Source organism: Canis aureus, chromosome 1 (genome assembly GCF_053574225.1).
Source record: "Canis aureus isolate CA01 chromosome 1, VMU_Caureus_v.1.0, whole genome shotgun sequence".
NCBI lineage: Eukaryota > Metazoa > Chordata > Mammalia > Carnivora > Canidae > Canis > Canis aureus.
In genome coordinates, this window is record NC_135611.1 from 71,814,546 (window position 1) to 71,827,334 (window position 12,789).

Sequence of the window (12,789 nt, forward strand, 5' to 3'; positions counted from 1 at the left end):
CGCTCTTGCTTTTTAACTGCTCTTAACACACACGTGCGTCCAAGACACAGAGAGCTCGGCTTCATAACGATTTCAAAAGTGGTCGTGTAAAGCATTTTCTCCCATTTGCAGTTTGCCCATCTTTGACTTGTATCATTTCATGTGATGTCTGTAAGATACATTGTTGTTGTGGTTGGATTTAGTAAGTTCTACCTTTTGATTTGGGGTGATGGGTGGGGGAAAACATTAGAATCCTTACCCATTCTAATGTTTGGCTTTTGTTTTGTGTCTCCCCTCGTTCCTTCCCCTGCCCCCACCCCATTGTTCTGCTCGCAGCTTGCCTATGCCTGTTTAACCATGCTGCGCTGGGATTGCTCCAAGTCCCAGGGTGCCGTGGGGCTGGCTGGCGTCCTGTTGGTTGCACTGTCAGTGGCTGCAGGATTGGGCCTGTGCTCATTGATCGGGATTTCCTTTAACGCTGCAACAACTCAGGTATTAAAGGAACCATCCATCCATTGTGTGTTGACAAATGCCCCTCCCCAGATGTGGCCCAGCAACCTCCTCTGTGTCTGTGTCACCTAAAGGGTCTTCTGGCCTTGGCCACCAGGATGCCACACTTCAAGGGGGGAGGTGCTGTCTCAAAAATGGAGCACTTGGCTGTGGGTGGAAGGTCTACATGGGCTTGTGGATGGTAGAGATGCTTCACTTATCAGTACATTGATTAGAGCTACGATTCTCAAACTTGAGTGGCCTGAAGGGTTTGTAACTCCTCCGACAGCTGGGCCCCATCTTCAGAGCTCCTAATGACCAGTTCTCAGCAATACCCTCCAGGGATCACACTCTGAGAACCACTGCTTTTGCAGAGTTAGCTTCCTGCTCATTTATTAGCTTTTAAAAAAATAGTGGAGCTTAAAAATAGAAATGTCCAAGACTTCATGTGAGCTTAAATGGCTAGATGCAGGGATTTTTATTTATTTTGGGGGGGGGGGATTTTAATGCTCAGAAGTAGATTGTTCCCATGAGCTGGTATGAGTTGTCCTTGGGGTAGCTGCTGGGGACAATGTTCTCAGTGGCTCTGGAATGATCACAAATTGGACTTCACGTGTCTACTGTACTGCCCTCTGTGTTCGTTGCAGGTTTTGCCATTTCTCGCTCTTGGTGTTGGTGTGGATGATGTTTTCCTTCTGGCACATGCATTTAGTGAAACAGGACAGAATAAAAGAATCCCTTTTGAGGTAATAGAAAAACAAAAGAAGAAAGCTTTGGGGATAGCCCCAGTCCCCTCCGTTCTTGAGTGTTCTTTAATTTTCCTTAATCTGTCCCAATAAATATTTCAGTCTCAAGTCAGTGATGACATGTTGCTGGCTGTAAATAAGTAAAAGAAATTAGAAGAATCTCAGAACACTTATTCCAAAGCCCATATTTGCTTTTCTAGTTTTTTTTGTGGGTTTCTTTTTGTCACTTGGTCCTGATCTCCCCCCACCCCCGACACACACACACACACACACACACACACACACACACACCTTTTAAATCTTAAAAATTTATTTAAATCTTTATCTTGCAGCTCTGTGTTTCGGATGTGGTAGCCAAGAACGACACCTATGTCGATAGTAGTACTAAAAACTTTTTGATGCCAGTGTTAGGGGGTTGGAGAGATAGCCCTTTACTATACCATGATGTCAGAGTGATAACCTGTCTGTTGTCTCACTTGGTCATGTATTTGAACTGTTGACATGATCGGAGATCTGAGGGGACCCTGCACCATGCAGTTCTCAGCACGGTGATTTCTCATTCTCAGGATAGGACTGGGGAGTGCCTGAAGCGCACAGGAGCCAGCGTGGCGCTCACCTCCATCAGCAATGTCACAGCCTTCTTCATGGCTGCTCTGATCCCTATTCCCGCTCTGCGAGCCTTCTCCCTTCAGGTGAGTTTGCAGGGATGAAACATGTGGTGTGCACTGCCCTGACACCAGCATCCTGTCCCATTCTCCACTAGCATGCTGATGGCACTCCTGCCGGGAAGTGAAGTACCATGTCTGCATCCGGGGCTCTTCCGGGTGGAAGCTTCTTTAAGCAATTACCCTGACCCTCCCTCTAAAATACATCCCAGGTCTCTTCCCCTCCTCCCAGTACTATAGCCCAGATGCCTGGGGTCCAGGTATCCTCAAGACCTGGTGCCTTAGGGAGTGGCCCTTTCCTTTACAGTTAGACTAGAACGACCCTAAGGCTACTCCATGTAGGATGCTGAGAAGCCTCTGTTCCAGATAGCCAGAAGTCCTCTAGTTTGATCCACGGTATGGCCAGCTCTTGGCCAGCCATGCTTCTAAATCCCCACTGTCACGCCCCTTCCCTGCTGGCCACCTCAGTCCCAATATGCCACCCTCTCTCTCTGTTTCCCTAAAGCAGCCCCAACAGGCAGTTGTACAGAGCAGACTTCACTGACCAAGAACAGGTTGCAGTATAGACCAGGCTAGATGGTAACTGAGTAATTGGTAATTGATGGTAATTGAGTACGGTGGACCCTTGAACAACATGGGATTTAGGCGTGCTGAACCCCCCTCCCATAAGTCAGATCTTCATATAACTTCTGACTCCCCCAAAACTTAACTTCTAATAGCAGCTGTTGACTGGAAGCCTTTCTGATAACATGATCAATTAACACATATTTTCTAGGTTACATGTGTTATAAGCTGTATTCTTATAACAAAGTCATCTAGAGAATAAAATGTTATTAAGAAAATCATAAGAGAGAATACAGTTCGAGTGCTGTACTGTATTTACTGGAAACAGCCCACCTATAGGTGGGCCCATGCCTCCCACACACCTTGTTGTTCAGTGGTCTGAACCACAGGCTGAGCTTCCACTGTGCAGATGGGTTGGCCATCCTCCACCTGCAGGGGGCTCATTGGCGGGCCCTCGCTTCCCACCTCTTTCCTTAGTTGCTCCAGTGTCTTCCAGCCCTTCTCTCTTCTTTTGGCCTCCTCCTCCCCTCTTAGGCTACGCAAGAAAACTCAACATTCCTCTGCCTTTCTTCTCCAGAGCAGTTTGCCTCCTGCACTGTTGTGCTCTTTCTTCCCAAACCAGGCCCTTCCACACCTCGAGGCCACCAAGATTTTTGTGATGTTGTTCTTGTTGCACAAAAAGCCAGCTTATATGAATGGTGAGGATGGAGAGCTCGCCAGGCTGGAGACCTGGCTGTGGTCCATTCTGTGCTCAGCCCAGAGCACTGACACTGCTTCTCAGCTGCTTGAAATGCAAAGGAATCCTGAAATCGATCAGGACAGCAGATGAGGAGAGTGAACTGACCACTCCGGGATGTGGTCTTCTAAGCCCAAAATGGTTTCAGGTTTTGATATGTCAAAGATGTTATTGAAGTTCTGTGAATTAAACTCAAATTTTAAAGCTTCAAGTATTTTCTAAGAGAGGAGTGGTGCTTCCCTTCGTTCCTTTTTTTCCTTACATTATATTATAACGAGATGGCCAGGTTTTTTAAGGAAACTACTTTTTTTTTTTTGAGATGGACTGGGGCGGGGGAGAAAGAGAAAATGAATGAATCTTAAGCAGGCTCCACACCCAGCACGGAGCTTGATCTCCCCGCCCTGACATCATCACCTGAACTAAAATCAAGAGTTGGGGTCGCTTATCCAACTGAGCCACCCATGTACCCCTTGGTGTCACTTTTTAAGATGTTACTACATCAAACTTCTTCCTGCTGCTATACTCTTGGTAATCCCCAAAAGGTTCCTGATTGAGTTCAGGAAGAGAAACTGACAAATCATAAACCAGGTTTCTCTTTATACTTTCATCAACACTTTTGTAGTCTTCGTATTTGAATTCATTTCGCCAATGGGTGATGAAGACCTGAGCGACTAATGATCTGTTTGGGACACTAGACTTACTTTATATTTAGTGTAAGATAGAACATGGAAAAAGATTTTTGTACAATCACTGTGACCACCACTCCCAAAAAGAAAAATACTAAAAAAAAAAAAAAAAAAAAAAAAAGAAAGAAAAAAGAAAAAAAAGAAAGAAAATGAGTTTATTATAAATATCTAAAAATAAAAGTAGTAAGTGAAAAGTGAATTAATAAAGTTAAATCTGAATGACTGAAGCTCAAGAAAATGAAAATATATATTTAACTGCTTCACTGATCAGTGATGTGAAAGGTGCCTGTGAAAGTATTGGTGCAGTTACAGTTCTAGAATGCCTTCGTGCACGGGCATCTGCACACCCACCTGCGGTCTCCAGGTCTCACCGCATTGACACACAGTAGGCTCTGGTATTGAGAAATTGTCCTACCCTGGTAGCAGTTGGATGCTCTCCCACCTCTCCTTTCCTGCCTGCCTTTTCCTTGCTGCTCTTTATCTCTGCTTTGCCACACACTCCTTCATTTCTTCTTGTGTGTCTCTCTCATTTTCTCCTCTCCTCTCTCAGTACACACTGATGATTCATGAAGGCATAATCTCCTTTAATGATATCCTATGGTGTGGTGGTCTGAAAAGCTACATGAGTTTTCTTACGCCTTTTAGAAAATCCAGTAACGCTAAAGTTCTCCCAAGGTAAGTACCTTACCTAGTCGAAATGGGTACTGTGAATTTTGCGTTTCTATTCTAGGCCACTAGGGTATCATGTTAGAAAATTGGGGACTTCCAGGGGTCCTCATTTATTAAAGACTGGCTTCCCGTAACATTGGCTCATTCTCTGTCAAAAAACAAAATAACAAACCAAGGAAAAGGAAAGGAAATAAAAGAAAACGTAAAGAGAAAACAGAACATACCACGATTTTTGCAGTAACCATCAGAAATTTATGCTGCTTTCCTTTTATTTTATTTTATTTTTTTTTTTTTTGGCTGCTTTCCTTTTAAATATATTGATATTCAGAGTTGACCGTGATGTAGCTCTCTTTCTTTTAGTGAAAACTGTGTCAAGCTGTCCCTCTGGGTATTCATTCATATTAGTGTTTGCAGTATACTATAGATTAAACTTTGAAAGAGAGAGACCCACAGTGGTTCTGTCCAGTGATAAATCCATAATAACTTAGGATTTTTCTTTGTGGAACTTTTCCATCGTCTAACATTACCAAAATAAATAGAAATTTTTTCCCCCAAAGAAAGTGTCTTAGCCTTCCTTGTGAATCTCCATCCAAATGCCACCTCTATCAATCAGAAAGCAGTGGCACCGTCTAATTCTTTGGGAGCCAATGCCCTGAGCTGGGGCTTTGCTGGTAACTGAATGCTATTTGTTCTTCAATGAAAACCCCCAGAACAGAACACCTTATTGTTCCAAACAGTAAGGGGATTTAGATGAGGGCTCCGCTACGCAGGGTCACTTTGTCTCTTGAGCTCTGCAAGTGTCTCAGCAGGGCCACCAGGGATGCTCCCCCAAGGGTGAGGTAGAGCACAGGGCATGGGGACTTCTCCTTTAAGCACAGTAATTGGAATTGATTGACAGTGCAAATCATCCCCATCATCTTTTCAGATTTTTGTAGAATGTCTTAAACCCCTTTTTGCTCTAGTGATGCTTGTCCCTTGCTGAGAAGTCCTCGCTTCTTGGTTTTTACTCTTTTGGTGCACTTGAGTGGGACGTGGAGGTTGGGCCATTTTCCTGTCAGAATTTGTTCTCCCTTTGTATGTAATACACCATTTGATGGTAAGCATGGATGCGATGCTGCACTTCAGGGTTTTGGGGGTTCTTCATGTCCTCCATGGATTCCTCCGGTGGATAAAGCTGATCTCAGGTGCGTTCCCCAGCCACTGTGGAAGCACCAGTGCTGTTCATGTCAGAGCACCTGGGCCACTTACGTTCCTCGTCCTCAGGAACTTTTGTCCAGAGTAAGATGCTTGGCAGTGTTCTGTCTGCATTCTACCCCTGAATTATAAACATGCTCGTAATAGAAAATGAAAGGATTCCATCTCCAGGACTGAATTTTCCTGAAAAATCTTGAGTCTCAGACCCATCCTTCCCAGCACCCCTGTGGTCAGATTGGTCAGGAGCCCAAATCCAGCCATGTTCGTCCCCTCAGGAGGTGACCAGGAGACAAGAACCCCGAGATCTCAGGCTGAGGGCTTTGATATCAAGCTCATGTTTAAATTCGGTTTACTTAGTAACCCCTGCCAGGTGACCATCCTCTGCACTACGGAGTCTCTGTTAGTGTCAAGAGCAGTAATGATGACTATCATTGGTTGCTGTGGGATCGAATGAGTCCTGTATTCATAACTACCTAGAGACCCCCTTTCTCCTTTCTCTTCCCCCAACAGAATTCTAGGTCTCCCTCTCAGACACAGCTTGTTGAGTTCCTCCATGTGGCACATCCTTCCTCCCTGGCCCCACCAGAGTCCTGTTCTTTTCTCCCTGAGAACCTACCTTGATCACCATCTGCCCTCCCCCCCAACCTCCACCTGGGTACTCTAACCCCCTCTGAGCTGCCCTGGAACCCTCTGCAACCTTTTATTACTATATCTGTTAGCCTGAACCGTAACTTTGTTTATAGGCTGAATGCGTCAGTCCTTGAGAAAAGGATTTTGTCGTCTCTCTCTCTCTCTGTGTCTCCCATACCCAGCTCAGTGTCCTCCCTTTTTGTCTTTGTCTCTTAGTATTTGTCTCTTAGATGAATCCTCTAGTCAATATAGTGATTTTCTTATTAAAATAGGCCAATCAGGCAGGTCTTTAAAGGACCTTCCATGCATGAGAGTAGTTAAGTTCACGGGTTCCATATATTTCAAGTTGATGAGGAATTTCCAAGCAGACTAAGAAGAAAGGGGTTAGGTGATTTTTAGGAGACTCTAGATTCTTTTTTGGCTTTGTAGACTTGACCTTGAATTAATTATCGAAAGGTACCTTACCAGACCTCGGGCTTGCTCTTTCACTATAAGCATAAATTCACAATTACTATCAAAATCTCTTTGCAAAGTTCTCCTCTGATTGTCAGATATCCTTTATAAGCAGGTTTTCTCTTCTTACCTGGAGACATTTACCCAATTGGAGGACATTTTAGAACTAGGTAGTTCTTTGGAAAACTTCCTGAGAGTTTTTAATTTTCAAAAAATTTTCTGATGATTTCTTGGTTACTTAGCATTCCAGTTGCTTTTTTTTTTTATTTTTTTTTTTTTTGTGCTGCTTCCTTCCATTCCTGTCTGAATTGGAGAGCCTTTCAACTGTCCTCTGTTGACTTTCCCCCATTAACAGCCTAATTGTGTAATTTTTACTAGGTCGGCAGGAGATTTGCCAAAGCACTACAGAATCTAGCCCCGTGTTTATTCTAGGTTATGGAGTGACTTTTGAATCCGTACTTATTTATTCTGCATACTATAATCACACACAGGAATTTCTTTCTGCCTTATTCTCCTTGACCTTTTCTGTTACTGTGCTTGCACACCCCACAGGCTACTCTGGAGACTATTTGGAATGTGCCTATTAAAGACCTCAGGGGACGTGTTTGAAATTTTATTTCATGTTTTAAAGGTGACATTTTGATATACCCAATCCACTTTATGTATAAATATTCTGAGCATAAAATCAGAGTTGCGTGAAACTCTTAGAAATGTTCTGAAAGGGGAATGTTTGTTTTCAATTAAAACGTCTCCAGTATATTCTGTATTCTGCCTTTGTAGATTTGGTTTGGTTAAGTTGCTCGCAAGACGTTCATTTCGTTCCCGTGTTTGTTCATCATAGGTTTGTGAAATTCTAAGAGATGGAAAGGATCAGAGAATGATGGGGCCTGTTTTAGTCAACTGGTCCCTTAATGGTGGCAGAGAAGCAAAAATGATGAGAAACTCCAACATCTATTTCAAGTTTAAATACTTGAGAAGGGAATTAAAAGAAATATGGTGTTTAAAACATCTTTATTTTCATAGCAGTCCTCTGACTGGGAGGAGACATATTGGTGACCTCTGCTTTTTTTTTCCTGCTTCTAGGCGGCTGTAGTAGTGGTATTCAATTTTGCTATGGTTCTGCTCATTTTTCCTGCAATTCTCAGCATGGATTTGTATCGACGTGAGGACAGGAGATTGGATATTTTCTGCTGTTTTACAAGGTACAATTTCATGAGCTGCTGCGGCCTTTATATGTTGGGTACAGAGGGGTAGGGTTAAGAGAACTCTTTAGTCTGTGGACTTGGAAGAAAATGTAGTTAACAGGGCTTGTACCAGTGTGATGGAGGCATAGGAAATAGTGGACAGAGGATGCCTTGTTGGGAATATCGAATCATTGAAGCTTCCCTCCCTGATTAGAGGCTCACAGCTCTGGGATTGTGATGCATGTGCTCATATTTCTGTTGTGGATTAATTTTGCTGATGATTGAGCGTGTCATATCTGTATGGATTCAGGCAAACAAAGGTTTGAAAACCAACCATCCAGAAAAATATAGCCCTTTGGGTGTCATGGGGTTTTTTGGGGGGGGAATCGTGTGTTTTTAGGAATTGTGCTTCGAAGGGGTTCATCAGCATGTAACTTGATTTTGCCAGCCAAATTCATGATCAACTATCCATTTGGCCTCCTTTGACTTAATACTATCTGTGTCCAGACGGTTAAATTAGGTGATGTTTGTGGAGTTCAACAGTATGATATTTTCTTCTAAATGAGAGCTATGTAAAATGGATGTCAGTCATTGGCAAAAATGAAAGCACGTTTCCCTGTTTCAATATACCATTGTGACATATTTTCCCCTCTCAGCCCCTGCGTCAGCAGAGTGATTCAGGTTGAACCTCAGGCCTACACGGAGACTCACGATAACACTCGCTACAGTCCCCCGCCCCCCTACAGCAGCCACAGCTTCACCCACGAAACCCAGATCACCATGCAGTCCACAGTACAGCTCCGCACAGAGTATGACCCCCACACGCACGTGTACTACACCACCGCCGAGCCACGCTCTGAGATCTCCGTGCAGCCCGTCACCATGACCCAGGATACCCTCAGCTGCCAGAGCCCTGAGAGCACCAGCTCCACGAGGGACCTGCTCTCCCAGTTCTCTGACTCCAGCCTCCACTGCCTTGAGCCCCCTTGCACCAAGTGGACACTTTCATCTTTTGCCGAGAAACACTATGCTCCTTTCCTCTTGAAACCAAAAGCCAAGGTAATCTACCAAAACAGAAGACTCTTACTGTCTTCAAGAAATAACAAAACTGTCTCTTTTGGAATTCATCAGGTTGCTTCTTTGGGTGTGACTTATTTCAGGCCCTCTAAAAAGTCAGTCCATTTAGCATGTGGGGCCATTTTAATGAGCTCATCTTCTATGGGAGTGAATCTCTACCATAACAAATGTTTCTGTGAATTTAGATCAACTCCTTAAATTTTAAACATTTTATTCTTCATGAGCTTGTTTTAAAATAAGATTACTATGATTACCTGTTTTTCCCTCTGGGAGGATGACCCCTACGTGCTTCATCAGGGCCATTGTGGGGGTAAAAGTGAGGTCTGGACCAGACAGCTTGCCTCTGTCAGGGGAGAGTTGGTCCTGTCCTCTGGCTCTAATCTTGTGCCTCTTACTGTGTTACAGGTCGTGGTCATCTTCCTTTTCCTGGGCTTGCTGGGGGTCAGCCTTTATGGGACCACCCGAGTGCGCGATGGGCTGGACCTTACAGACATTGTGCCCCGGGAAACCAGAGAATATGATTTTATTGCTGCACAGTTCAAATACTTCTCTTTCTACAACATGTATATAGTCACCCAGAAAGCAGACTACCCAAATATCCAGCACTTACTTTACGACCTTCACAAGAGTTTCAGCAATGTGAAGTATGTCATGTTGGAAGAAAATAAACAGCTTCCCAAAATGTGGCTGCATTACTTCCGAGACTGGTTACAAGGTGAGATGCTGCGAGGGGGCGTTCGCCCTTTGTAAACATTCCCCATTTGGTCTTTGGTACGTTCAGCTTCCACAAGTTCCCTTTGTTCACTTTATTAAAGTATTAGATTATAACATAACACTGACATGTTTCATTGACTTCTGAGTATTGCTTAAAATTCTTATATAGACTGTTTTGGGGGCAGCCTACCAAATCTGGCTTTTACCTATAAAATGATGCAAACAATTCCAGTGGAGGACTCATTGGAACTTCTGTAAGAATTTATGGATGCACATTAGGAAATGGAAACATATGTTATAAAATAGGGACCTGGATGCTTCTAGGGCTCTTTTTTTGGATGGTGGTTAGTTTGATGATCAAAAGTGTCAATGGAAATTTCTAGACTGACTTATTGACAAACTTTGGCATACTACACCAGTAGATTTTTGCATCATTGGTGAATATAATGTACAATTCCATATTTTGACCATCTCTTGGTTCAGCATATGAAATAAAGTTATCAGTGCTTAATCACATCTCACAGTATTTCATAAATAACCAAATTCTGCTTTTAAGATGCCTTTCTTAGCATGTTATCTTGTCCTTAGATACATGTCTGGGAAATAGTAGTCAATTGGAGAAAAAAAAAATGGCTTAAATTTGCTTCTAACTGCTGACTGATATGAATGTATTCAGTGATTCCAAGAACATCTGTTCATTTATTCCATGTTGACATATGCAAAGTGAAGTGGGGAATCAAGATAATTATCCACACAATTCAGGCAAAAATGCTTTTACTGAAATACCCAAATAATTATGGCCCCCAACATTTTTTTGGCTTAAGTTATCCAAATGATTGTCTTAATTTCCCACTTAATTAGGCTTGTTTAAACACAGATTTGAGTGCCTTTTTTGGTCTTAAGTCAATACACTTGTATGTAAAGATTAAGCAGCCAATTTCCCTGTGAGTTTGCATAAAATGGTAAACTGCATGAGTTTGACTGAAAATCCTTCAGTTCAGTTTCTAGCCTTGACTTCTGTTCCTAGAATTTTGTTCATACATGTACACCAGATTTGACCTCTTTTTTTGAGGAAGGGAAAGAGAACTAACTACATGACATTAATATTATTTTTTTAACATGCTCATGAGATTAACATGAATTAGTTCTAAGTCTTACTTTTTACAGTAGTTTGGGAGGCTGTGTTTTCCAGATAATGAGTCAAAACAGGACCAGACAGTTGAGAGATTCCCTGCTTTTCATTTTTTCCCCCATTGGCCAAAGATATGCAAATAGCTTGCCACAAATGACAAAGAGATCGCCAGTGCTGCCTGTATCTGAGCAAAGGAGGGTTATTGTAGAATTGATTTCAGTCTTAGGCCATTCCTTTGGACGCTCAATATAGCATGTTAGGCGGATCTTGGGAAGAGGGCAGAGGGTATTGTCTCCAGGCAGTGGCGAGGGCTAACCTTTTTATAGTGCATTGTAAATTATCCCTATGCTTTCATTCCTTTAAAGACCTAAAGCAGTTGGACTTGAGAATCACACTTTTTTGAAGGTGCAATTGAATCATGTTGTTTTGATTGCTAAGTGAACAGCACCCACCTCGACCAAGTGAGACCCATTCATGCTCCCAAGTCGAGGTCCCAGCCAGCTCTAGAACTCTGCGTGTGACTCTCAGGAGGTCCAGCAGAGAGCACTGGACACAGAATGGCCAGATAATGGGACCGCCAGGCTGCCTACATGGTTTTCAGGCCTGTCAAGTGGCTAATGGGGTCTTTGAACACTTCCTGCAAGGAGTCAGCTGTCCTTGAATTGTTCAAAACATTTTGTGTGGTCATTAAGTGTTGGGACCCTCATTGGTTTTCAGTGGAATTGTCACTAAAAACCGTGTTGTGCTATTGGTCTTTATCAACATTCCACTAGTTTGCGGGGTGGGGTGGGTGCTAACTCATAAAAATACATAATGGCAATATCATGTGTCATCTTTAAACACACATGCAAGTAAGGCGAAGTTGCAGGTAACAACCTCACTGCATCATGTACAAATGGTGTTCGTTTGTATTCAGCTCTGCGTTATGCAGATAAAATTTAAATTAATGTTCTCTTTAGGGGCTCATTATCAAAGAGAAACTTACAATTGATATTTCCCTAGAAAATAGTATTTAGTATAAAATTTAAAATGAGATAAGTTTTAGTTAACACTTTCACGTTTTGCTGTCAAATAGGTAAAATGTCATCGATCTTGTCTACAGTGTACACGTGTTAGAGTATAAAACGCAGGCCAAGGGGCAGTGGAAGCAAATCTGCATCCCTCATTTTGTGCACAGAAATCCTATGTTGTACACATACTCTCAGGCCATTTCTTTGCTATTTGAGCTTTTTGGTAATTAGTCAGAAAATAAAATAATCTAAGAATAAAAACTTAACTTTTTCATGAGGTCAACTATTTCTTGTTCATGTTTGTATTCTGAGTGCAGTGAGTGGCACGGGAAGGCTAGCAGCATGGATGAGGGGGTGAACAGAGTTGCCTGCAGGGTGGACCCCCTCAAATCCAGTCTTTCTTCTTTTGGTTCACTCAGGGTGTCCCCAGACTCTTAGTGCATAAAAATCTTAAAATCACACTCACATTTTTGGAACACTCTATTTGCCACTAGATGTCAGGGGTGCCCCTGGTACCTCTGCTGATCTTATTTGTGCCTTCAGCAAATAACTTCCTGAGCTCCTCTGTGTGTCCAGGGCTATTTGGAGCAGCCATGTTTCCAGCTGAACCTGGAACCCAGCTGCCTGGATCCAAAGCTTAGCTCCATCCAGCCCTGGTCTCCTGGATGGCTTTGGTTAAGTTGCTTTCCACGCCTCGGTTTTCTCATCTGTATAGTGGGAACCATGGTGCTAGCAGGGCTATCTCATGAGGTGGTTCTAAGAAGTACATGACTGGTGATCATTGTGAAATGCTGAGACAGCCCAGTGCTCCCTGAGCACCAGTGGCTCCTTTGGATTGACGGGTCAAGAGGGAAAGGGTTA

At 43.0% G+C, this 12,789-nt stretch overlaps 1 protein-coding gene across 11 annotated transcripts in view; it reads left to right on the forward strand.

Annotated features, from left to right (window-relative positions):
• The window catches only part of PTCH1 (patched 1), a 70,598-nt gene that overhangs the window by 37,529 nt on the left and 20,280 nt on the right, over positions 1–12,789 (forward strand). For all 11 annotated transcript variants that reach the window (XM_077904082.1, XM_077904074.1, XM_077904064.1 and 8 more), the window contains 6 exons: positions 316–471; positions 1,116–1,214; positions 1,781–1,906; positions 7,895–8,013; positions 8,652–9,054; positions 9,478–9,787. In XM_077904082.1, coding sequence (XP_077760208.1) covers positions 316–471; positions 1,116–1,214; positions 1,781–1,906; positions 7,895–8,013; positions 8,652–9,054; positions 9,478–9,787 — 1,213 coding nt within the window. The remainder of the gene's footprint in view (positions 1–315; positions 472–1,115; positions 1,215–1,780; positions 1,907–7,894; positions 8,014–8,651; positions 9,055–9,477; positions 9,788–12,789) is intronic.